The sequence below is a fragment of the Pyxicephalus adspersus genome, chromosome 9 (genome assembly GCF_032062135.1).
Source record: "Pyxicephalus adspersus chromosome 9, UCB_Pads_2.0, whole genome shotgun sequence".
Lineage (NCBI taxonomy): Eukaryota > Metazoa > Chordata > Amphibia > Anura > Pyxicephalidae > Pyxicephalus > Pyxicephalus adspersus.
In genome coordinates, this window is record NC_092866.1 from 64,335,291 (window position 1) to 64,360,668 (window position 25,378).

A 25,378-nucleotide genomic window follows, 5' to 3' on the forward strand; every position below is an offset into this window, starting at 1 on the left:
TCCGACAGGCCTTCATATTGATTTGTTTTAAACCAAAGAGGACCAAAGTGTCATCTCCTATATGTGAAATGTTATTGGGTGTATTTGTTTTATATGTCATATGTCAGTGTCCCAGGTTTGTATAACCACTGACAAAGCTTTTCCCTCCAGAAGGACGGAGCCATCTTTGTTCAGGGATCATCTAGGTGCTGTGGGGTTACCGCTTCCTCACTCCTGCTTTAGAGACAATACATGCAGAGAGGGAATGGGGGCGATAGTGAGCGGTTCATTGCCAGCAGCTGGGGGAATGTTAAAGGGCTGCAATGAATGGGTCTTTGTTGAATTGCCGATTTGTATCATTCGTTCTGATGGATCTGTGCTGATCACTCCACAGAAATGGCGCAAACACGGCCTGTTCCTGAAGAGCCGCCTCGGGGTAATTGGAAATGGTTTGCGCTTTGATTTAATGACATTGAGCGACCACTGAACATAAACTGCAAGATCATTACAGCCTAAGAGGGAAGGGGTAACAAATTTAAAGGGCCACCAATAAATTGCACAAGTCCTCCCCCACCACATGGGGCGCTGTCTGGATGCAGCCCAGTCCATGTGGTCCATATAAACTCAATGCAAAATGTTTCTAATTCCCCCCCCCCCATAGCTAGAAGGTGTCATCCCGACACAGGGCTTAAAACTTCTATCCCACTGAATCTGCATGATCACTTTGGGGAAGTCAGCTTCCTGTAGGTTTTCTCATCTCCTCCCTGCACCAAGTGCCTAAAACATGTAAAAGGGCAACATTTGTAAAGCACTTCTCTCCTATAGGACTGAAAGCACCCAGATCCTCGTGGGTGGTCCCCTATTCACATGTACCAATCAGATTCCATGAGCAGACTCACATACAGGGTGTTGTGGCTGTGACCTTACTGTAAGGGGGCATAGATAATGGGAGAACATACAAACTCCATGCAGCTAGTGTTCAGGCCAAGAATAGGACCCCCAGTGCTAACCACCTAACCCCCCATACTGCCTCAATAATCTGAAATTTCCTGCAGGCAGGAAGTGAACTGTGCACCAGAAAATATTACCCCCCCCCCTTCCCAGTATGATAAGAACTTTATCCATTAAAACCAAACTCCAATCATTGATATGGGAAATTTCTGCTCCCTCCCACACTGAATGTTGCATTTTAGGTTTAGTGGTCCTGTGAATGCAGTTTGGTAACTTACAGCCTGTTGTGATCCTGCATGGAGGATGTACAGAATCCTGAGACGCTCTAACTGCAAGGAGTGAATGTATTGCTGTGATGATCGCCATGTGTATGTATATGGGGGGTTTTATATGGGCTGGTTGTATATGGGGGGTATATATATATGGGGGTATATAAATACGGGGGTGTATATATAGGGGGGTTGTATATATAGGGGTGTATATATATGGGGGTTGTATATGGGGGGTGTATGTATATGGGGGGTGTATATATATGGGGGTTGTATATGGGGTGTGTATATATATGGGGGTTGTATATGGGGGGTGTATATATATATGAGGGTGTATATGGGAGGTATATATATATGGGGGGTATATATAGGGGGGCTTCACTCCTGGGCTGAGACAAGAACATCACACACAGTAAAGCTGAATAGTTTCTGCTTCACCGTCCCCATAGAACAGAGCAGTGATGAGTGTGCAGCGCTCCTGGGTTCATCATGATCACAAAGGATCATTTCCACTGACAGTCCTCTGGTGTCCATCTGATGTCTGGACCAGGCTTAAGAACACCAAAGATGCCATCTGTTCCACATTATTGTGTTCCAATGTGCGGGGAGCCAGGAGTGAAGGAATCGGTGCTGCAGTGCACCCGTGCAGTCACTGTAGACACCAACTGCTGGAAGGAAATGGACACTGGATGGGATTAGCTGAATCCTGCACCTCCCAGACATTCTATATATAATGTGGGAGCTTCAGATCCAAACCAGAGGCTGAATCCGAGTTCAATCACTTTTTTAATTATTAATATTAATATATGAGTTTGTTTTGAGGGACCCATTGACCCCCTTTCTCATGGGATTTGAAGCTTGAAACGCAACCAAATATTCCTGGATTGTGAGAACTCCACACCGATGTTCTGTGCCGCATAGACAGATACGTACAGTGAGCCCGGGACACACAGCAAAGCCCTAACGAAGGGTCCCCGAAATGTGTTATCCCAAGTTTTATGAATTACATGAATTTAGACTTGGCAACCTCTGATTGGTCATCCTTCAGTTCTCCCATATTTGTTTCCATATCAGAAATGACCTCCGCCCAAATATCCGATAATAAATAAAATATGATTGCTAGGCTGAGCTGCAGAAATGAGCTGTAGATGCTTTTACCTTGGAGATGTCTTCCTGCAGTTCTATAATACAATAAGATGGTTAGTACGGCTCTGAGCTGCTGATGTAACGTCACTTACTAAATAAAGCTTGCTGCATACAAACTAGGAGGCAGCATTGTGAAATCTTTATATTGAATTTCCAGGGTAAATGCTGGAGGAGGAGGAAATCTCTGAATATCCAGAATGCTGGGTAATATTCCCGGAGGATCTGCAGGGTGATAGGACGAACCCTGTGATAGAAACTAATGGCCGACTTATGGTTTTATTTATATAAATACTGCGTAATACCGTGCAATATTTGTATCTTCTGTCCACTTTCATAATATTTCATGTTACTGCTATGAAAATAGAAAGTGACATCATATATCCCCTCCTTTTCTTTCTCTTCCCTTCTTCCCCTTTCCTTGGTCTCCCCCTTCTCTCTCTTGCTTTCTCTCTCTCCCCCCTCTCCCCCTCTCTCTCTCTCTCTCTCTCTCTCTCTCTCTCTCTCTCTCTCTCTCTCTCTCTCATATCCTCCCTCCCCTCTCTCTCTCTCCACCTCTCTCCTCTCTCTCTCTCCCCCCCCTCTCTCTCTCTCCTCTCTCTCCCCCTCTCTCTCCCCCTCTCCCTCTCTCTCTCCCCTCTCTCCTCTCTCTCCCCTCTCTCTCTATCCCAATGCTGTGATTTTAATGTCTCCTTTTCTGGTGATCTCTCTCTCTTTTGGTGTGAATAAGTTTTGCATTTTTTTTCTCCTTCTGATTCTTCACTCTTCTTGGCTTCTGCCATAGAAATCATTAGTCAGAGTCGGGCACGGCGTCCATTCCTGGGCGGATTTGTTGACTTTCGTGCCATTTTCCAAGCAGGGCAGTCAGAACCCACAATGTGAGGGCAGAATGAGCTGGCACTGGGTGTCTGTGCAGCCATTCCATTATCCCAGAGGTGTGAGGGATGGAATCAGCCGCTGCATTATTAATGGACACCGGCCGAGCCCTTGGTGTTGTGTTACCTTTATTCTTTCCCCTGCCAGCCCTGGACCCAATCCAGAGCCATTTGTAACTCCATTAATCCTTCACGTCTGCCCTGATCGGATCTCAGACTCGTCTCACCTCCTAATGATATCGGTCAACATTCACCAACTTTATTTCTGAAGATTTCACTTCCTGTCCATAGGCCAATTCAGACCACTACAAGATGGATTCTGATTGGTTGCTATGGTTTATCATGTATAACAGTCCCCCCACATTCTGGCTTTCTGGGGCCCTCTCAGTTCCTGGCTGCACCAACGGTAGGGCAGTTTGCACACTTGGAACAAACATTTCTTTCTTCAGATTTAGGTTTTCCAGTAACCAGTCGTCTTCTGGGAAGGCCTCTCTCTGGTCCTTAAGTCCCATTTCCTTACGCTGCACAAAGTTTAACTTTTAGGGCTTCTGCAGTTTGCCCCCACTGGCATTCAGCAGTGCTACTTGTGTTGTCCTCTCATCCAAAGCCTGGATCTGTCCTTCCTTTGCCACAGCTGGGCCAGTACAGACACCTGGGACAGCCAACTGGGCCACTAATATTCTTTTGGTTTCTTGTTGGGCAGCATTGGCCCGCTGGTATGGGTTCTGCAGAGCCGCAATTCTCTGCAACAAGACCTTCAACACTCCTCCATTACTAAGAGTTCCCAGCAATTACCTGACGGGTTGTACTATATATTTATATGTGTGTGTGTGTGTGTGTGTGTGTATATATAAATATATATATAAAGCCTGATTTATTAAATCTCTCCAACACTAGAGAAGATAGATTATATCACCTGGGAGATCCAGAAAACCTGGGATAGATTTGTTAATATTATCCTTGATTAGATCCCATATAGATTCTTGCTAGTCTATCTTCTCTAGTGTTGGAGAGTTTTGATAAATCCGCCCCCTGTATAGACATATACTTAGTATTACACGTCAGCACTGCTATGTGTTGTTTTGGTGTTTGCTGTGACATTGATTTTCAGTGTTTCTGTAACAAATTCATTAATTTCATTATTTGTTTCCGGGGCTGTTCTCCTCATCCCCCCCAGATCTGCGTCCTGATAACTGATTCTAGCTTTACTTCTACAGATAGATGGGCTCCATCAGAGCAAGGACTCCGTCTTCTTCCGCGATGGCGTCCGCAGAATCGATTTCATTCTCTCCTATGTGGATGATTCAGGGAAAGACTCAGAGAAAAAAGCTGTAAGTGCAAGAAAAACATATGGAAATGGCTTTTAGCGTCTCATACTTTTATTATTTGAAAGGGCTGCATGTGTCAGTGTAACTCTTCCAGGTACTTATTACTTCTCATGGAGATCACAGCACTCCCCTTCACCATGTCTGCATCAGATTTACTTTGCAGCGGCATCTTTATTCAGGCATCATCCTGGGTACAAAATGTTGGCTTAATGAAGACGAAATCAATCCCACTGTTTCTGCAGTTTTTTGCTGTTTACAAATCTGACACAGATCAGCCCCCTGACCCTGTACAGAGGAGCTGACACTCTAGTGTACCCCACACAGTCCCATCAGTCTCTGTACAGAGGAGCTGACACTCTATTGTCCTCCTACAGTCACACTTATATATTTATATAGCTCTGACATATACCACAGTGCTGTACAGAGATCACTGTGCCCCCCCCCATCAGTCTCTGTACAGAGGAGCTGACACTCTAATGTCCCCCCACAGTCACACACTATTATTATACATTTATATAGCTCAGACATACACCGCAGTGCTGTGTTATATATCTGTGTGTCTGTGTAGCTGTACTGTGGCTCTCTTGTGGTTAGTTTCTCCTTTTCCTTTGAATTTCGGTGTGACTGGTTCCTGAGTGTTTTGACAACTTATGTAAACAATAGAGAACAGGACCTGTTAATAAATAAACTTCCCCCCCAGACCATGTGATCAGCTTTTCCTTCTGAGCTATGGGCAGTGTGACTTGGATGGCTGCCATGCTGCATTATGACATCACAGGGTGGTGCCGTGCTGTGTTACTCCATGTGGGCAGCTGAGCGATGGATGTTACACGCCATACACGCACACTAAATGGACCAATGATAAACTTTACAGTGCACTTTTTTATTTAAATAATCACCGGTTTTCTTATTGAAATAAATAGAATAAATTAGGGAACATTCTTGCAAACACAAGTCTATTAATGTATTGCACCATGTGAAAAAATGCAACACAAAGCAGTATAAATGGACATAGGTGTACGTCATGATCGTGCAAAACAAAAAGTGCTGGGGTTTGAATGGACCCCTATAGAAATGTGGAGAGGGCTCCCAGGGGCCAGCAGGTATTTCCTGTGCATTGTTATCTGATATTCAGTCCCTGTGATTATCATGGTGGCCCTGTGCTGGTACAGCCGTTATCCATCCATCTCCTCTCCTTCAGCTCATACACTATCAGCCAGGTTAATCTGACCAATCGGATAACATGCAAATGGCCCGGTCATGTGAACTACTGGTGGCACGGTTATAGCTGAAAGAAGTGAATATCATTCATCCAGAGGTTACTGGGCACCTCCCTGAGAAATGCAAAACTTCAGCCTCACAAAAGTAACTGCTGACAATAGCGACCTTTGTAGTCATCTCCAATGGGACATTTATCACTCTGACCACAATGATAGCAATTCATCTCATTGATCCCCGGTGTAGGGATCATGATTTTTACTGACCCGGCCAATTTAAAACTCATTATTCCCACTTAAAGTAGAATAAAATTGCAATCAGGCGGGTTCATTATTAGAGGAAGGTCAGGTGATGCTCCTTCTGCAATAAAATAAACTTGCTTGACTGACCACAATTTTTACTCAATGAACACTGAAATTCACTAATAAGTTTTTGTAGAGTTCATTGAAAGTTTTGTATAAGCTTGCTTTGGATTTATGTTTGCACAGAAAACATTATCACTGGTGCCACCTGGTGGTCAGCACCTTACACAGCAATTGTCAATTCAAAATATGTCAGCAGGGAAGATTTCCCCTCAAATCCTCTTCTGGTGACAACTGCACTACTTTCATAATCCATAAGATGGAATAATGATATTATTGGTCCTCATTCTACAGGAGAGGCGGAGAGAATTTGAGATAAATTTACAGAAGGCCGGCCTGGAACTGGAGATCGAAGACAAAAAGGTGAGTTTAACCGAACAATTGTGCCAATATCAGCAGATCAGATGCCCAAACCTAATACATGTGTCTGTGGGTGAATGATGGATGAATATATTAGTTATTTGTATCTGACGTATTCTGTAGAGCTGTACAGAATACATAGTTACATCAGTCTCTGTACAGAGGAGGATGTGACACTCTTATGTCCCCCCACCGTCACACTATTAATAAACACTTCTATAGCTCTGACATATACCGCAGTGCTGTACTGAGAACACTGAGCCAATCCCATCAGTCTCTGTACAGAGCAGCTGACACTCTAATGTCCCCTTACAGCAGGGGTGAGCCACCGGCCAGAGCTGCGGAACACCCAAAGGGCCAGAGAAACAACCGTATTGGGCTGTAGTTTGCCTATGCCCGTCCTACAGTCACACACTATTATTATACATTTATATAGCTCTGACATATACTGCAGTGCAGAACAGAGATCACTAAGCCAGTCTCATCAGTCTCTATACAGAAGAGCTGACACTCTAATGTCCCCCCACAGTCACACACTACTTTTGTACATTTATAAAACTCTGCCATACGCCGTAGTGCTGTACAGAAAAGATTAAACCAGTTACATCAGTCTCTGTACAGAGGAGCTGACACTCTAATGCCCCACCCTCCCTCCCCTCTACAATTTCATAATATAGTTAGGCTCTCTTTGTCTCCGTTTTCTCCTCTGATTTGGTGTTGGTGACATTCTATTTTTCTGTAGGAGTCTGAGAACGGTAAAATCTATTTTGTGAAGATCCATGCCCCCTGGGAGATCCTCACCACCTACGCAGAAGTGCTGAATATTAAAGTGCCCATCAAGGAGAATGACATCCCACAGTCAAAGGATCCCTTCAATTGGATGTTAAAGATTTTCCGTCTGCCGGACAATGTCATGAACCCTGAGCCAGATTTTTTCACTGCACCCTTCAGCAAGCAGCGACAAGAACTCTTCCTCATCCAGGATCAGAACACTTTCTTCCCGGCATCCACCCGGAACAGAATTGTGAGTGAGAGAGGGGCAGCTGGTCATAGGGCATCAGCTCTGGGGTATATTGTTTTCATAGGCCCAGCCATGGTCCATCATGTGGACAGCACCCAGTAGAAAGTCCCATGTTCCTGCTCATCCCCTGCTTCTGATTGGTTGGTTCAGGAGCCCATAGCGTTATAAGATAGCCTTCTAAATTTTCCCAGAACAGGAACTCTATTCATCACAAATCCCCCAGACCACTGAGATGATCTTTTCATTGGGATAATATTTGTAACGTGAATGTCTTTTCTTTTCAGGTGTATTATATACTCTCTCGCTGCCCCTATGGAATGGCAGAAGAAAAGAGGAAATTCGGGGTTAAGAAACTGCTCAACAACGGCACTTACACTTCTGCCTTCCCGCTCCATGACGTATGTTTCCCTCTACCTATACCATTTAAACCTGAGCCTTGTTCTACCATTACAAACATTACCGACCATCCATTATTGCAATGCCACTTGTACCAGAGCAATATATATTACAGATTCCCGTGTTTAAATACACAGCTGTGATTGGTTGGTACCTAATCATTACATGTTTGTGTTTTACACACTTTATTATATTTTATATTAGGTAAATGTTAGAGAGCAGCCCTACCAACTCATTATATATACCTACATGATATGAATCTAGTTCATAGTGAGCAGAAATGTATCAATAGAATTTCACTGAAACTAATGCACCCCAAGATACATTACTTATGGTGCATCACACCTTTGGCAGCTTGTTGGACATCCCTTTCCAAAACATGACAATTCCAGTTGTCCCCCCACCTTGTCCTTCACCTATGGTCCTTACCATGTCCCCTTTGAGGCTATTACAGGGCAGCATGGTGGCTCAGAGGTTAGCACTCTTGGCTTTGCAGCACTAGGACACCATCTGCATAAAGTTTGTAGCTTCCATCCATGTTTGCGTGGGTTCCCCAACATTAAAAAGTTCCAGGTTTCGCAATTTTTCTTAGAAAATGGCCTTCAACAAACTGTGACTACAAAGTTGGAAGGGAACCTAAAAAATCTTTGTATAATATAACATTAACAATATACTTAAGTGGAGACACCTGAACTCCATCATTTGGAGCCATACGTTGTCTTGCTGGCCATGGACAATGACGAGAAAATGTGGCACCTCAGATAAATGCCCCGCTCAGCCTTTACAGGGAAGCTGCCATCAACAAATGAGGACTTTACAGTACTGATATAATATTATGCAATATTTATTGCAGCAGTGCTGTTGTCTTAGATTACTATATGCAGAATCCAAAGGTCCCAATTCCAAGTGTTTTTCCAATTTATAAAATTAGCAGCCAAATGCAGTTCATTTTCCGCTGCCAGTTGCTTGGTAGCGGGAGCTTGAGGTTGAAGATAAGTTGATTCCTGCATTGATTGGGCACCAGTTTCATCCCATGTGGTCTGGTTTTCTATACAATTGTTTTATTAAAAGTATTTGGTGTTTACATTAGGACTAATTATGTTGAGTTTCCTCCGGCAGTGCCAGTATTGGAAGAAGTCTGAGGACATGAAGTGTATCAATGAGCGGCACACGTTATACAAACACTGGGCCCGGTTTGGCAAGTTCTACAAGGAACAGCCTCTTGACCTCATTAGGTGAGTGACAAAGTGAAGGTAACACAATGTGTGTGTAAAGTATGAAAATTATCTTTTTTATATTAGCAATTAATTTAAAATGTATAAATAAATAAAGATAGAACATCACCAAATATAAATATAAGTAAATAAACTATACAAATGGTATTAGGGTAACAATAAATATTCATTATATATAAAGTTATACTTAACACATTACTATACACCCATTGCTATCATCGAATACATACAATTTGACACATAACTAAAATGGGTCCAACTATGGGAATTCCAGAACAGTGACACTTTGGGGGTCCCAGAATTATGACATACTGCAAAATAAAGAGCAATTACACGCCCAGTCTTGGCAGTCAGAGAAAAGCAACAGTTGGGAACCCCAGAACCAAGACACACTGAGACTTGGGAGGTCCCAGACCAATGGCTCACTGACAACTAAGGGACTCCAGAACAATCACATATAGATAGGGTCTTTGGGATCCGTGAACAATAACACTTTGGGACCCCCAGGACATTGACACACTGACTTATGGGGAATCCTTAGCAAGGATACATGATATATGGAGACCCTAAAACACCATGTGAACAGCCTAAATTCCTTTAGAAAATGCATTACATCGATTCTTGGGAAATCATGGCTGCAGTGTAATATACATAAATTCCTATCCTTCTAACCAGCTGAGTGTTTATTTTTCTCTCTGCAGGAAATATTATGGGGAAAAGATCGGTATCTACTTTGCTTGGCTGGGTTTCTATACGGAAATGCTGTTTTTCGCTGCTATTGTTGGCCTTTTCTGCTTCCTGTACGGTTGGATAACAATGGATGAGAGCATCAGTAGGTAAGATTATCCATCATCGGTAAACCATGGCGGATCCGGTTATATCCGGTACCTCCAAGGGTTAAAAACACCAAAATGGCAATAGGAGAAGGAAAAATCAGACTTAAAACGTAGATGGTACAATTAGGTGGCGATAAAAAAGGAAATGGCCAGCTTGGGGTAAAATAGGTGCAAAGGCGTAACTTGTGTTTAAAAAGGCAAACTGGATAAGGTACGTTATTAAAGCAATCATATTTTCTGATGTAAATTTGAAGTTGTAGGATTGAAATGAAACCCTCCATTATAAGGAAGTGATTGGCTGTAGCTGTACGCTACCCCTAAACTACACTACTATCTCCACTACCTCCTTTCCCCATACATACACATTGGCTGAATTCTAAAATAGAAACAATTGAACTGTAGTGCAGTGTTCAAGCACATTTGGTCCATAAATACTCTATCCGCCACTTTGCTTCTGTACACTGTTTATATTCACTTATTAACCTGATTGACCAAAATTTGTTTTGTTTAATTTTCTGTTGGTCTTTAGGGAGCACTAAGTATTGAATTCAGGATTAGGCAGCTGAGCCATGATCTAAGTATTGGATGCTCATGATTTAATGGCTGTCTAGCTTTCATTTTTTTTATCTGTCTTGCAGTAAAGAAATTTGTGATAAAGACATTGGCGGTCAGATCATCATGTGTCCTCTGTGTGATCAACGGTGTGAATTTTGGAGATTAAACTCCACTTGTGAACCTTCCCAGGTAATCTCAGCTCCGCCAACCTTCACCATAACAAATGGTGCCATTGCTTCACTCTGATCAATGTCTTTCTTTCATGCAGTACTCTCATCTGTTCGATAATGTGGCTACGCTCATCTTTGCAATATTCATGGGAATATGGGGTGAGTGATTGAACAAGGGGACCTTTATTGTACATTGACACCAGGGGCCCCAAAACAAAGACATTTGAGGGTTTCAGAAGTATGATGCTTTGACACTAAAGGGTCCAAGAAAAATGACACACTGACACTTTGAGGTTCAGAAACAATGATACACTGATATTTGGGGGCTCCCATGAAAAAGGGGCACTTTGAGAACCAAAAGCAACAACACACTGACACTTGAGGTCTCTGTACAAACACACTGTGACACTTGAGGGTGGGAGAACAATGACACACTGATAAGTGGTATTGATGCTCTGGTATTTGAAGGTACCAGAGCAATGATACACTGACACTTTGGGGTTCCAGAACAATGACCCACTGACATTTGAGGGTGGGAGAACAATTACACACTAATATTTGGGGATCCCAGGACAATGAAAAACACTTTGGGAACCAATATCAATAACACATTGTCACTTGGGGGTCCCAGTACAAACACACTGTGACACTTGGGGGTCCAAAAAGAATTACATACTGACACTCAAGCGGTGAGAACAATGATGATTGATATTTGGAGGTTTCAGAGCAATGACACTCTGACACCTTGGGGTTGCAGAATAATGGCACACTAACACTTCAGGGTCCACAAAAAAAACACCCCGACTCATTTGGGCTCCTCAAACAATGGCACATTGAAAATTGGGGATTCCAGGACAGAGACACTGACATTTGGGGTTCCCATAACAATACCATACTGACATTTTGGAGTCCAAGAAAGTTAACACACGGACACTTTTCCACAACAATGACACATAGATGCCATGGAATATTGACACAAAGCTACTTGGGAGCTCCTATGGATTAGTTTTTGGTTGATGTGTGTACCCAATCTTTGGCTTTGCAGTAACTTTATTCCTGGAATTCTGGAAGCGGAGACAAGCCCGGCTGGAGTACGAATGGGATTTGGTTGATTTTGAAGAGGAACAGCAGCAACTTCAGCTACGACCAGAATATGAAGCCAAATGTACCCAGAAAAAGAAAAATCCAGTGACTCAGGTAATATCCACGTGTGTGCCCATCACATATAACCACGTTTTGACTTGTAGTAAAGTGTACCTGTGACATGTACAAAGCAGAGGCAGCAGGAGACACCCTGAGGCTGCAATAGTGACTTTTTATAATGAAGTGATGTCACTGAATTCTAGGGATCCCATTGGCTGCATTCTTATGGCTGCATTTTTATAGTAAAGCCATAGGAAGTGGCGGTTATTTGGTATTCAGACAAATATCTGTCTGAAAGCCAAACTGTGAAATTACAGAATCTGATAATTCCCTTCAAAGCTTTTTTATTAAAGGCTCTGTGTTTTCATATTAGACCTTAAAACAACCCAGTGCTTTCATTCTGCAGCCTGGGTGTGTTGTTATGTGAACGGCGTCCTACAAGGAATCCTTTTACCAGATGGAAATTCCAGGTCACTCTTATTTTGTAGATCCTAATGGAAAAGGTAAAATATCCGGCACTTACTATTTTTATGTAATATTGCTGCAGTAGTTTAATTCTAAAATCCATGTTAGCCCCAGTCATCTCCTGGCCTCTGTGATACAGGTTACAGTCTGATTTTCTAATGTTGTTTTCATTCACAGCTTTAGGATGAAGCAATAGGATTGGAGATGACCGTTTTACTGATATTAATATTTTCTTTTGTTTCATATTATTAAGTATCAGTAACTTGACATAAAGCTCTCATTTGCTGTGAATTTCATGCAAACTTATTTTCCATGACACAGAAAATTTTCTGCTATTTTGAATGGGGGGGGGGGGGGGCAAGGTGGATCAGTGGTCAGCAATTCTCCTTGCTGGAAATTTCAGCCCGTATACTGCATGGGGTTTATATGTTCTACCAGTGTTTCCTTCCACATAACAAAAATATGCTGATAGGTAATTGCCCCTGCCCATACCTAAAATTGGCTTCAGACTATGTTATATAGATACCCCCTTCCATCCAAAATTGCCCTTACATTATATTAGGGACATACCCCCACTTATCCATAATTGGCCTTAGACTATGGAATGGATATAACGATATAACTCCGCTTTCATCCAAAATTTCCCCTGGAAGGGACAGTCCCCCATCCTATTTGGATTGACCTTAGCTTATACAAGTATTATATCCCCCTTCCCCATTGTCCTTAAACTATGTAAGGGACAAACCTCTCTCCCCCACAAAAACTGCCTTTGGGCTATGTAAGGTGCATATGACTATGGCAGTGATATTGAATTGTGAGTTTTTATGGGGGACACTTAGTCTATAGACTTGGTGAGGTGCTGTATGACATGTCCCTGACATATAAATACATATAAGTGTAAATAACAATTTTAATGTTTTAATAAATCTTGGATAGCCACCTACGTATGATTGTCAGCTCTTGAGCTCCGGCCCCTCCATATCCACTGGATATTCACTCATTAGTGATCAGTTGTGCCTGTGTAAAGCACTGCATATTCTGGGGCCATTTATAAATATTGGCAAACCCATATAAAATGCTTTTTATCCACCTCTGGAAAGAATTGCCGCTGTCTGTGAGCTGAGGACATACCGTATTTCACTTTTTTCTATCTCTATATCTGGATTATGGAGATGGTTGTGTTGCGTGTGAACTCGGAGCTTTATGTAACAGTTTCTGAGCCTTTATTCTTTTTGATTGTGTTTTATAAAATAACTTTTGTTTTATTCTTATTTTACAGGTTTCTCACCGCCTTATTTTTTTGTTCTTTAGATTGTTTGCAGATTCACCATATTTTTTTCATCATTACAAAATGTGGCATTACAGGGTCAGTCCACCTATATGTAATATTTCAGTGATTTCGGCTGCATGTAGAATCCAAAAATCAGACTTTTTCTTGGATGGAGCTACGAAGGTCTTGCTGACAGAGACTGGAGAAATGAATTGAGCTGGGGTTCAAGGGTTGGTGGGTATTCGAATCTGGTAAGATTTACCCCCACAACTGGAATATTTAGGTGGACTGACACTTATTGGATGTTTTTTGTGTTTACCTGAACTCCAATAACAATGATCCTGTTGGAAATAATGTTGATAAAGCACTAACCATTAGCGTTAGTGACACCACTGATCTTTTTACAGTGGGGGCGGCCATAATGCAGATGCCATCCAGGGCTGGTGACATCTCTAGGGCAGCAAATACTAAACATACACAGTTGTCTCTACTTATAAATATATCTGGAGATTTCAGGTTAGCAGCTCGATTCCTGATAGCTTAGTATTAGGTGAAAACAAATATAAATAGACCCCTTGATGTTTCCTGGTGACTATTGGGACACAGCTGTCCCTGTAACCATAAAGTGAAAGTTTACAGTGGGGGCATCTACGGTGATTTCCTTCCATGTTTTTAGCTGTCCTTGCAATCCAGTGCTCAACCCAGAAATTCTTTGAAGCTGGGTAGGAAGAAATTGTAGGCAGGTGGCAGCCCCTGTATTGTGACCCAGCTATTCAGTAACAACAGGGTTCCTGAAAAGTTGCGCCCAACTAAAAGGGGCTAGGGAGATCACTACAATCTCTTGCTTGGATATGAAGGAGCAACTTCACAATAGAACAAAAACAAAAATTGACGCACATGTGTAAGTCTTACAGATCAGTGCACATCTGAAGGTCTGCTGAAGATGCTGCATTATAGAAAACGCCCCAGGGTTCTGGACCTGTTATCATTTACAGTGTATCAAACATGCAAAATGTCAGTGTGCAGGGTACTCCAAAAAGTCTGTGTTGTTGACCCTTTGTATTTTTTTGGGGGACTCAAAGTTCTCCTGTTTGAGGTGTTTTTGCTGCAATTTTTGAAATGTCAGCAGTACAGATGAAGCATACAAGATGGCCAACCCACTGTTCATAGACCACTGGTCCCATTTAACAAAGTCATCTATAGTAATTTTAACATGTTGTGCTTTGTCCTGTGTCCCACGGTCCCCCTCTCTGATGTGTTGTTCTGGTTTGTTACACATTCAGCCTTTCTACATTTGTAGGAAATAGAACTGGTATTAAAGCGAAGCCGTGCCAATATCTGCGGCAGTCTGTTCTTATGCTGGACGGCCATTCTCTTCTGGGTAAGAGGAGCCCCTGAAAGCTCAGCCAACATCGCCGAACAATGACTAACCAGATTAACGTTTTCTGTTGGTTTTGCTATGAGAGCTACAGGAAGGGGGTGGCGGCATTGGTGTTTATGTCTCACGGGCTGTGTGAAATGGTAAGAAGCGTTCCGTCTGCCATCTTGTTACATCGCTCCAAATTTACATTGCACTACGGGAGAAATGAAAATGGGAAACATTGAGAATTAAATATAAAAGTGAATATTTGATCATCACTATTGGCTAAGATTGTAGATGTAAAAGGACAATAATGCTCTGCAGGTGGTTTCCATAAGGAGTCACTTCCTGATCATAGTGCACCATTCATCTCGGAGCTGACTGAGCTCCCGGGCATAGTAACAAGATGGCTTCTCTGCTGCTTTTTCCTTCACACAACTTGGGCCTTACATGTCTTACATTCTCCTTTGTGGTGAGCATCTTTACTCCATGGTGAATTGTGGCCTTGCTTGCTTGACTATTTCAGGAAATGGAGCCTTTTTTGCCTTTAACTAGCAAGGCAGTACGGTTCTGCTTCTCAGGAACCACGGTGCTATTCTGGGTGAGCCGATTTTATTTATCTCTAATACTTCCTTAACATCTGTCTGTGGTGTTTCCGTGTCTTCTGTCATCCTCTCTGCTCTTATGTGCTATCCTATTAATTCTATTCTCACAGTAAGTTTCTCTAATCGGTTTTGAAAATTTGCCAATTGAATGCACAGTTAATAAAATTGCTAATTTTGTCTAAATGATTGCCTAATTGCTAATATAAGACAATTCAAAGTATAATAATCTACTTTTAGTTCAATTTAGGACAAAACTTTTATTTTTGTATAGAGCATGGAAGGTTTAAAGCCTCTGTCAGGTTTTATCGCCATTTATGTATCTGTAATCTTTCCAATACAGAAAATGGTGGTAAATCTCTCTAATGCTCACAGAAACAAACAAAATGCTCACTTAAAGGAGCAGGGAAGAGTTGGGACTCCAGCTATGCCTTCCTGTCCTGATGAGAACCAATCCCAACTTTTTGTTCTGGTGCCACTGGGACATAAAGTGAGGGTCACGGATAAAAATAAAAGCTTGACAGAGAGTTTACCTCTTCCATGTCTTATTCAAAGTTAAAAAAAATAATCCCCAAAACTTTGTGAAATCTGGAAAGTTAGAAAAGCTGCATTAACTGAATTTCACAATAATCCCCTAGTAAAGGTGCACTAATATCTCATTGCAGAAATAGCCCCCAAGTGTTCTGACCTGTGTCATTGTGCCCTCCATTTCTCCACTTTCTTTTCCAATACTATCTCATATATTTGTTTAAAAGTTGTCATTGTCAGAAGTCTGCAGAGCATTTCTTAGTATTAGCATGGTATAGAAGCCAATGATCTTTGCAATGATATTGGCTTATAACTCAGCTTGCACATGATTGCTGAAGACGTCTCATATGTGTGCTGAACATGAAGAAAAAGCATGCAGCCCCTCAGTTTACAATCATTAATGCGTGAGAGAGAAGGAGGTTTTTGGTACACATATAAGAACTCTTCAGCTCTCAGAGTGGTTCTTCTCTAAGTGGCTCTGCCATCAAAAGGTCAACTTCATTTTTAGTGAAGTCCTCCAATTATAACCTCCACCCTAAAGGTAGGCCATACACGAAAATGCTTAGCTTCTTCATAGGCTGCCTTCCATGCAATGCTCAGCCATTGCAACAAAAAAAAATAAAACATTTGCTGCCTGAGTCCCCAGGTGTCTAAGTGCAGTATGGACCATGCAAAGGAAGGAATAGGGCCATTGTGTTTGTGCACTGGAACATTTTCAATGCAAAGTCTGTGTTGCTCCAGGCAAGGATCAGGGAAGAAGTTTAGTATTAATGTTTGGGATACATCCAGAGAATGGGGGTATATTTAAAGGACTTTTACAAAAGTAAAGTTGTACTATACCTTTAGGACTGCGTTTTATACTTCTATAGGATACCACCAGAAGCTCCTATGGTCGTTGTTAGCCATGAAAGCCTTTTCTGCTGACCCCTTTGATTGTATAATCACTTATGCACTGTTAGTGGCAGCAACTTTCCATTAACAGAACAGATGAAGAGACCACACGCCTGTGACATCAATTCATCTCAGGCCCGAATCTTGCAGAATCTGGCTTGTTCATAGCAAGAACAGCTTGCTGCTTTGATCACCAGTAAAGGAGCACTACAGGAGCAGGCGGGTGGTCTCTTTAGCAATCCTGGGTCTGGTAAGTTTGCCACCAGTAACAGGATTTACGTGTCCCCAATAATTGCATTTATCCCCAGTCCAGGAAAAAGGTCTTTATGGCCAGTAACAAGGCCCTCATTGAACAGTAGAAGGTAGGTGTAGTCAGAAAGCTGATCTCTTTAATTAACAAGGGGTAGCAAAGGTTCTATTAGCTGGCAATTTGTTGCCTTTGTTCTCGTTAAGTGAAAGCAGGCTTTAAAAGCTAACAAAGGCATAGCAAGCACTGTGTCATAGTTACATAGTAGGACAGGTTGAAAAAAGACCTAAGTCCATCACGTTCAACCACTAGAGAAAAAACATATCTCATGTATAAAACCCTATAAACAGAGTTGATCAAGAGGAAGGCAAAAAAAACCATGGTACACTTTGCTCCCAACAGGGGAAAAAAATTCCTTCCTAATTCCATAAAGGAATCAGTTGTTCCCTGGATCAACAGTCTCTGTTATCTTTACTTTAAAGCCTTAATCCCCAATTATATTTATCTGTGCTTCTAGAAATCATCCAGCTTTTTCTTAAAGAAATCTTTAGTAGTTGCTGAAACTACTTCCTGAGGGAGCCGATTCCACATTTTCACAAACCTTACAGTGAAGAATCCCTTCCTTATCCGGAGCTTAAACTTCTTTTCCTCCAGACACAAAGAGCGCCCCCTTGTGCTTTGTAATGATCTCAAAGTGAATAATGAGGAAGAGAGTTCTCTATATGGATCATTTATATATTTATACAGGGTGATCATATCCCCCTTATACGTCTCTTCTCAAGGGAGAATAGATTCAGTTCAGCTAATCTCACCTCATAGCTGAGCTCCTCCATTTCTTTTATTAGTTTAGTTGTTAGTTTAGTGTTGAGTTATTCTTAGGTAGGACTTTTGAGGGATTTACCCTTTAATTTGTTCATCCTTTTCCAGTTTATATAACTGGGTATTAACCCATCACAGACACTAACCCTCTTCTATGTGTCCTCCAGATCTTACTGATCATAGCCAGCATGATTGCCATTATCGTGTACCGGCTGGCGGTCTATGCAGCGTTCGCCAGTGTTATGGAGAACAACCACACGCTGGAGCCAATCAGCGGACTGCTCACCCCTCAGCTGGCAACATCGGTGACTGCGTCCTGCCTGAACTTTATCATCATCATGATCCTCAACTTCCTGTACGAGCGGGTGGCCATATGGATTACTGACATGGGTAAGAGAACAGTAACTAAAACCTAGCATGAAGATCAGAGCTGAACAAGATCAATAATAAAGAAATATATGGAAAAAACTCCATATATATCCCCTTATATCCTTGGAGAACCAAATTAGGGATGGTGTCAAGTTACCTGATAAATTTCATGTTGGTATCTAGTCTTGAATGACCTCTGGTCATGAGACAGGTAAACAGATTCTGCCCCCAACTAAGGAATGAAACACCTGCAGCAGGTCACAAATTCAATAAGGTGTATGCAGAGTTCCCCTTGTAGTGCTCACAGGAGGGGGCGGAGCTGGGAACACGAGCAGAACCCTGAGGATCAATAACAAGCCAATGGAAGCTTCAGCCAACCAGTTCCAGATCCCTAAATTTATCAATGCTGTATAAACCAGACACAGACAGTATTTCAATGTCAATGCAGTTATGTTCAGTCCAGGGTAATATAGAGTTCCCATTCCAAGCAGACTGCAGGAATTTATCACCAAAGCTGACCTTTATCTACAGCACAAGTTCAGACAAGTTCAAGACATCCATTGCTGCCTTGTGTGAAGGGTTAATAAATGTTTGCTACATTTTATCTCACACTGAGAACTAGTCACACACATAGGTGTCAGAATCCATGGAAGGAAAAGTTCCCATAAGAAACTCTGATTGCAGAAGGCTTGGCTGCTGCATCTGTAGGCCACTGTATAATATTATAAACAAAGGTCAAATAATTAATATTTTTATTACACAGTATTTATATAGCGCCAACATATTACGCAGTGCTGTACAGAATCCGTTGTCATGTCACTAGCTGTCCCTCAGAGGAGCTCACAATCTAATGTCCCTACCTCAGTCATATGTCATTAATAAGGTTCAGTTTAGGAGGAAACCCATGCAAACACAGGGAGAACCTGCAAACTCCATGCAGATAGTGTCCCGGGCGAGATTTGAACCTGGGACCTAAATCCAATTACTATGTGATGCACAAGCCTTGTTAGGTAAATAAAAGTCCTCATCTACCTCCCAAAGGTAGATGAAGTGACTGAGCAATTACCTTCATTTTTATCTCCCAACCTTCCAGACAGGCCTTCCACTTTGATTTTACTGATTTTACTGCACACTGTGAGTTTCTCACTATGGGCCTGATTTATTAAAGCACTCAGAGGCTGGAGAGGCTACACTTTCATCAGTGAAGCTGGGCAATCCAGCAAACCTGGAATGGATCTGGTCCAGGATTTAAAACATTTGCTAGCAAATGAGCAAATGATTTTTAAGAAATCCATTCCAGACTTGCTGGATCACCCAGCTTCACTGATCAAAGTATATCTTCTCCGGGTTGGAGAGCTTTAATAAATCGGGCTCAATGTGTATTAGAAGCTGCAGCAAGTCTGATAGATCTTGTGGCATTTCTCCCTGGCCCACCCAAACCTTAGCTTTAAAGCTACTTGAAGGTGGCTCCATCTTTTCTACCTGCATTTTTTTTTCCTTGAGTGACATTGAATGGTTCTAAAAAGACTTTTAAGCTTAGCTTAGCTTTAAGCTTGGTAAATGTGCTTTGTGCTCTTCCCATAGACCATAATTGAAATGTTTTTGTCCTAACAGAAATCCCCAGGACACATCTGGAGTATGAGAACCGTCTCACCATGAAGATGTTCCTCTTCCAGTTCGTCAACTACTATTCATCTTGTTTCTACGTGGCATTCTTTAAGGGCAAATTTGTGGGCTTCCCCGGAGGATACACGTACATGTTTAACCAGTGGAGGAATGAGGAGGTGAGTCTGGACATATCAGGAAATGTCCTGGGCCCTTGTGTGGGTATTGGCCCTAAATGAGTAAACCCACCCAACACATTGCTAGTATTGAAATGTTTAATTTTTCATCTTTTCAGTGCGACCCGGCCGGTTGTCTCATAGAGCTCACAACACAGCTCACCATTGTGATGGCTGGAAAGCAAATCTGGGGGAACATTCAGGAAGCTTTTGTTCCGTGAGTAAAATATTTTTATGGATTGTTTTCTTTATTAATTGATTTTGCCAAAATATTTTAAGAATTTTAAGTCTTCTCTTTCTTAATATTTAATACAAAGAATTTGAAACCTCTAGAGGTCACACCTATAGAAACTAGGCCAATCAGCAGATTACATCCCAGACTGCACCAAGCAAACTATGAGGAATTGTATATTTCTAGCTCACAACCTGGAATTAAAGGGGATCTGATCTTTCTCTGCTACAGTTTTCCTTTCACATACATGTTCCTCTCCATTTTCTCCTTGTTAATAGACAGTAAAAAAGAGATCAGCACATTAATGAGCTCTCTGTCATTCTCTTCTCCCATCCTATCAGCATGTCCCTTGCACTGCACGCATCTATTTGGTTCCTTGGGCTGTTACCTCCCTTTTTCTGAACTCTGCTCTACAGGGATTGGAAGCAAATCAATTTCAGATACTGACACTGCTTGCAGTAAAAAAAAAAAAAAATACATTTAATGTTGTAGCAATGAATTCAGAGCTGCAGTAACTTGAGCTTGCACAGCGCTTATCCCTGATTAAAGGAATAATGAGAATGCACATTCTGAGGGTAATTGGGCATAATTTCATTGGTGAGACTCCATCTTGCGGAGTCTTTAAAGATTTTCATAGGTGATCATCGGTGATTATTCTATACTACTGCGGGGACAAATGAAGCAAGGAAACACTGTGTATAATTACCTGGATAAGATGAAGCATTACTGCACTTTTCTATGTCTGTCACAACCCCTTTAGGGTTTCTGTGTATCCTTGGTTGTCAGTAACCTTGTCTCTGCTATATTACAGGTGGATCTGGAACTGGTGGGGGCGCCGAAGAGCCAGGAACAGCCCGGAGACCCTGTACAGCCGCTGGGAGCAGGACAATGACCTGCAAGTCTTTGGACAGTTGGGACTTTTCTACGAGTACCTGGAAATGGGTAAGATGGACCCCTTCCATTTAAAATGTACTAGAGGAGGGTTAAAACTCCTGTTATGTTTAATATTATATACAGCTTGGGTGAATCTCCCTTTATTTGTATCTATTTTATTACAATGGCAGGAAGTCATGGGAAATCTAATTTTTTTAGTTGTCAGCAGAACAGGAAACAACTTTTGGTCGCTTTAGAAGTTTCCCCTCATTTCATGTTGTGTCTCCCTAGGACAAGAAGGGAGATTTCTTTAGTTGCACACAAAGATAGACTGAGGTTCTATTCATTTCCTACTCTACCCAAAACAACCAACTTCCAATTGTAATCAAAAGGATGAAGGTGCCAGATCCAAACCTAGGTGACCCAGGTTAGATTGTTCTCATAGGTGCCTATAGGGAGTGCCCTGAGGGATTTTAAATAGAAGAAACTCGATACCAATGGGAGAGACTGATCAAACTCCAAATCCAAAAATGTTAAGTTTATTATAAACCAACATATACCGGGTCCTCTTCATCAGGGCCACAAGAATCTCTGTTTCCTGGTGAACAGCCAGCCAACACATTTTAGGTTCCCTTCATCAGGTTCACATGAATCTTTGTATGATGTTGGACCATCAGCCAACACATTTTAGGTCATCTTCATCAAGGCCATTAGAATCCCTGTATCCTGGTGAACTATAACCCAACACACTTCAGGTACTCTTCTTCGGGGCTTTGAGACTGTATGTTGGTGGACCACAAGCCAATGTGATTAAGGTCACCTTCATAGGGGCTACAACATTCTATGCTGGTGATATAAGTTGGAGTGATGTCAGACCTAAAGGAGTTCCATGAAACAACGATAGTCCATAGGTATCTGTGATAAGGTAGATGGGGTTCTGCAGCCTCTCTTACCATTGATGGTGGGGTTCCTTCTCCAATAAATCCCCTGAATCTCCAACAATAAGTCTCCTTCATCCTAAAATGACAGGAAATTCAGAGTTTCATGGAAAATTGTGGTGAATATTTTATTCTCTCTGGGTTTTTACTATCTTCATCACATGACTTTTATGTTTAAGAATCCCCTTTTGTCTTCTAGTGATTCAGTTTGGCTTCATCACCCTCTTTGTGGCCTCATTCCCATTGGCCCCTCTTCTCGCCCTTCTCAATAACATCCTGGAGATTCGTGTGGACGCCTGGAAGCTCACCACGCAGTTCAGGCGACCGTTTGCTGCAAAAGCTCACAGCATCGGAGTGTGGCAGGAAATCCTCAACGGGATGGCGGTTCTGTCTGTGGTGACCAATGTAAGTGTATCAAGAGGACCTGTCTACTTTTATCTTTTCACAGTTCCTTTTGACTTTTATACAGAGACAAGGGTTGTATATCCTAATTGGAAATAACTGACTGTTGCTCATGGTACACAGTACGCAGTACACAGAACCAAGTATGGTTTACTTCAAAGAACCTTATCTGAGAATTGGTTGTGCTTTTGGATTCAACTTCCGATCAGAAAACTCTTTTGCTAACCTCCATATTAAAGTTTATCAACCTTGGAATGGCAGGCATGTGACTTTGTGTACCCAAAATTAAACTGGCATTTTAGGGCGGTGATCAGGAACCTTGTATTTCATGGCACACACTTTATAGCATTGTAAGAACAAGTAATATGCAAAGGTGAAATGCTGGTAAAAAATGATTACCTGTGAATGCGAAAAAAAAAGTAATTCAAATGCAGATCAAAAACTCAGCTTCTGGTGTTTCTGTGGGTCACTGTGGGCCCTTGAAATCCCATAAGAATGATCACCAGCCCATTGCAGGAATTCATTCTTTAAGGGCTTTATTGAGTATTTTCTTGCAATGTCTTCATTGATACAGTTTTAATTTTTATTTAGGGTGCAGGTAGGCAAAGGGTTTGGCAGGAAAACAAACCTTCCATTTGCATTGAATACAAGTTGACTTCCTTTTGACATTTAAGTATTTTATGATACTTTTCACCCCCAGGCGTTTATCGTGGCTTTCACCTCTGACATGATCCCACGTCTAGTCTACTACTACGCCTATTCTGAAAACGAGCAGACCCCCATGTCTGGGTACATCAGCAGCAGCCTCTCCGTATTCAATGTTTCTGACTTTAATGAGAAGAGCATGCCACTGGAAAACGTGCTGAACGTCACCCTATGCAGGTGGGAAATTTAACTGCACCTCATTCTTTGTCTGTTCCAATTACATGAATAAAATTCATAGTAGAGCTGAGAAAAAAATGTGTTATATCACCAGTTTCAGAAATAAAAATAAAATACACCTCAAATATAGATAACTTTTGTTTAGACTGAAGTCTATAGTATTAAAATGCCCTTTGTGGACCCCAAAAGAAATGTGCTATTTTTTGTTTCTTTTGCTGGGCAGGTACCGAGATTATCGCTATCCTCCAGACCACGAGAGGAGATATCTGCACACCATGCAATTCTGGCATATCCTGGCTGCTAAAATGGCCTTTATCATCATCATGGAGGTAAGTGAGTGTCCAGTATCACCATATACCACCATGTAGGTATGAGTCCTGGAGGAGAAATTCAATGTTCTGGCACTGGGTAAACTGGGCAATGTTAACATGACTTTCTTCATAAAAAGGAGGAAGAAGCTAAATCTGTTGAGTTGGATCATTAGTACCCCAAATTAGCAATGGAAACTGTTGGTCCACCACCCAAGTGTTCATGTTTGAAACGAACACGCTATGGCATACTCCTGTCTTTACCCTCCTCCAGTCCACAGATACCCCTTGTGACCCTATCTGCCACCTTCACCTCTTCTCTGCTTGCTCCATGTTTTAATAGTTCTCTTCTTCAGGCATTGGGTGGCCACTGTTGATGCAGCTCCTGTACATGAATACATGTATTTAAATACTGTGTAGTAATAATAATAACAATATTGTGCATTACAGTACTTTTTTTTCTAAGTTCACTTTTGCAGAGCTGGGCTAGAAATGTCCTCTGTACTGTACACGTTTTACAAGCGGTGTATTAAAAAACAAATTTCTTAATGCAGAAGGAACAGCTCATCCAATATAACAAACATAATCCTGCCCCTGTACAAAGCATTGGTCAGACCACATCTGGAATATGCAGTGTAGTTTTAGGCAATAGTTCACAAAAAGTACATTGTGAAACTGGAGAGAGTGCAGAGAAGGGCAACTAAATTAATAAAAGTAATGGAGGAGCTCCGCTATGAGGAGAGATTAGCTGAACTGAATCTATTCTCCCTTGAGAAGAGACGTATAAGGGGGGATATGATCACCCTGTATAAATATATAAATGGTCCATATAGAGAACTCTTCCCAATTATTCGTAGGATCGTTACAAAGCACAAGGGGACGCAGTAGTTTCAGCAACTACTATGGATTGCTTTAGGAAAAGGATGGATGATTTCTAGAAGCACAGAATATAACTGGGGATTAAAGCTTTTAAGTAAAGATAACGGAGACTGCTGATCCAGGGAACATCCGACTGCCTCATGGAATCAGGAAGGAATTTTTTTCCCCTGCTGGAGTAAATTGAACCAGGATTTTTTTTGCTTTTCTGTAGATCAACTATGTCTATAGGGTTTTATATCTGGGATGTTTATTTCCCTAGTGGCTAAACTTGATGGACTTATGTCTTTTCTCAACCTGACTAACTATGTATGCAATATCACAACCAATGGTGACAATGGATGAACCTTCTTCCAGGACTAAGCTGCAGTCACATAATGACATGTGTTACACATGTTATTACTTGGTCCTGGAATACTGGGAGACCAGCCTGCACAATGAAGCCCCCCTTGTGGTTCATTTAAATGGCAGGTACGATAAATTGGCAGAATGGAACAAGTGCAATCTTTTGCTCCCTTTAAGAGGACTGGACAGATGGAGAAGCCAAGGACAAAGCAGTAGCAAGCCCCCCTCCCCCCTTTTTAAACACTATGAAGAACCTGTAGGAGGAAAAACATATAATTACCTTTTCTTGAACTCCTTTCTTGTATGGGCTGGTGTCATTCCTGGGAATGCTGAGTAGCCCAAATCTCTC

The 25,378-nt window shown here is 41.8% G+C and overlaps 1 protein-coding gene across 5 annotated transcripts in view; it reads left to right on the forward strand.

The window, feature by feature from the left end:
* The window catches only part of ANO5 (anoctamin 5), a 48,001-nt gene that overhangs the window by 18,739 nt on the left and 3,884 nt on the right, over positions 1–25,378 (forward strand). For 2 of the 5 annotated variants that reach the window (XM_072422316.1, XM_072422320.1), the window contains 17 exons: positions 4,435–4,548; positions 6,420–6,488; positions 7,228–7,509; positions 7,791–7,904; positions 9,022–9,137; positions 9,839–9,973; positions 10,612–10,717; positions 10,797–10,857; positions 11,744–11,895; positions 14,877–14,957; positions 18,191–18,413; positions 20,007–20,176; positions 20,293–20,390; positions 21,217–21,347; positions 22,416–22,621; positions 23,319–23,500; positions 23,724–23,829. In XM_072422316.1, the coding sequence (XP_072278417.1) occupies positions 4,435–4,548; positions 6,420–6,488; positions 7,228–7,509; positions 7,791–7,904; positions 9,022–9,137; positions 9,839–9,973; positions 10,612–10,717; positions 10,797–10,857; positions 11,744–11,895; positions 14,877–14,957; positions 18,191–18,413; positions 20,007–20,176; positions 20,293–20,390; positions 21,217–21,347; positions 22,416–22,621; positions 23,319–23,500; positions 23,724–23,829 (2,346 nt within the window). Of the gene's footprint in view, positions 1–373; positions 416–4,434; positions 4,549–6,419; positions 6,489–7,227; positions 7,510–7,790; positions 7,905–9,021; positions 9,138–9,838; positions 9,974–10,611; positions 10,718–10,796; positions 10,858–11,743; positions 11,896–14,876; positions 14,958–15,462; positions 15,538–18,190; positions 18,414–20,006; positions 20,177–20,292; positions 20,391–21,216; positions 21,348–22,415; positions 22,622–23,318; positions 23,501–23,723; positions 23,830–25,378 lie in introns of all 5 variants that reach the window. The other 3 variants (XM_072422318.1, XM_072422319.1, XM_072422317.1) reach the window with 3 other exon arrangements.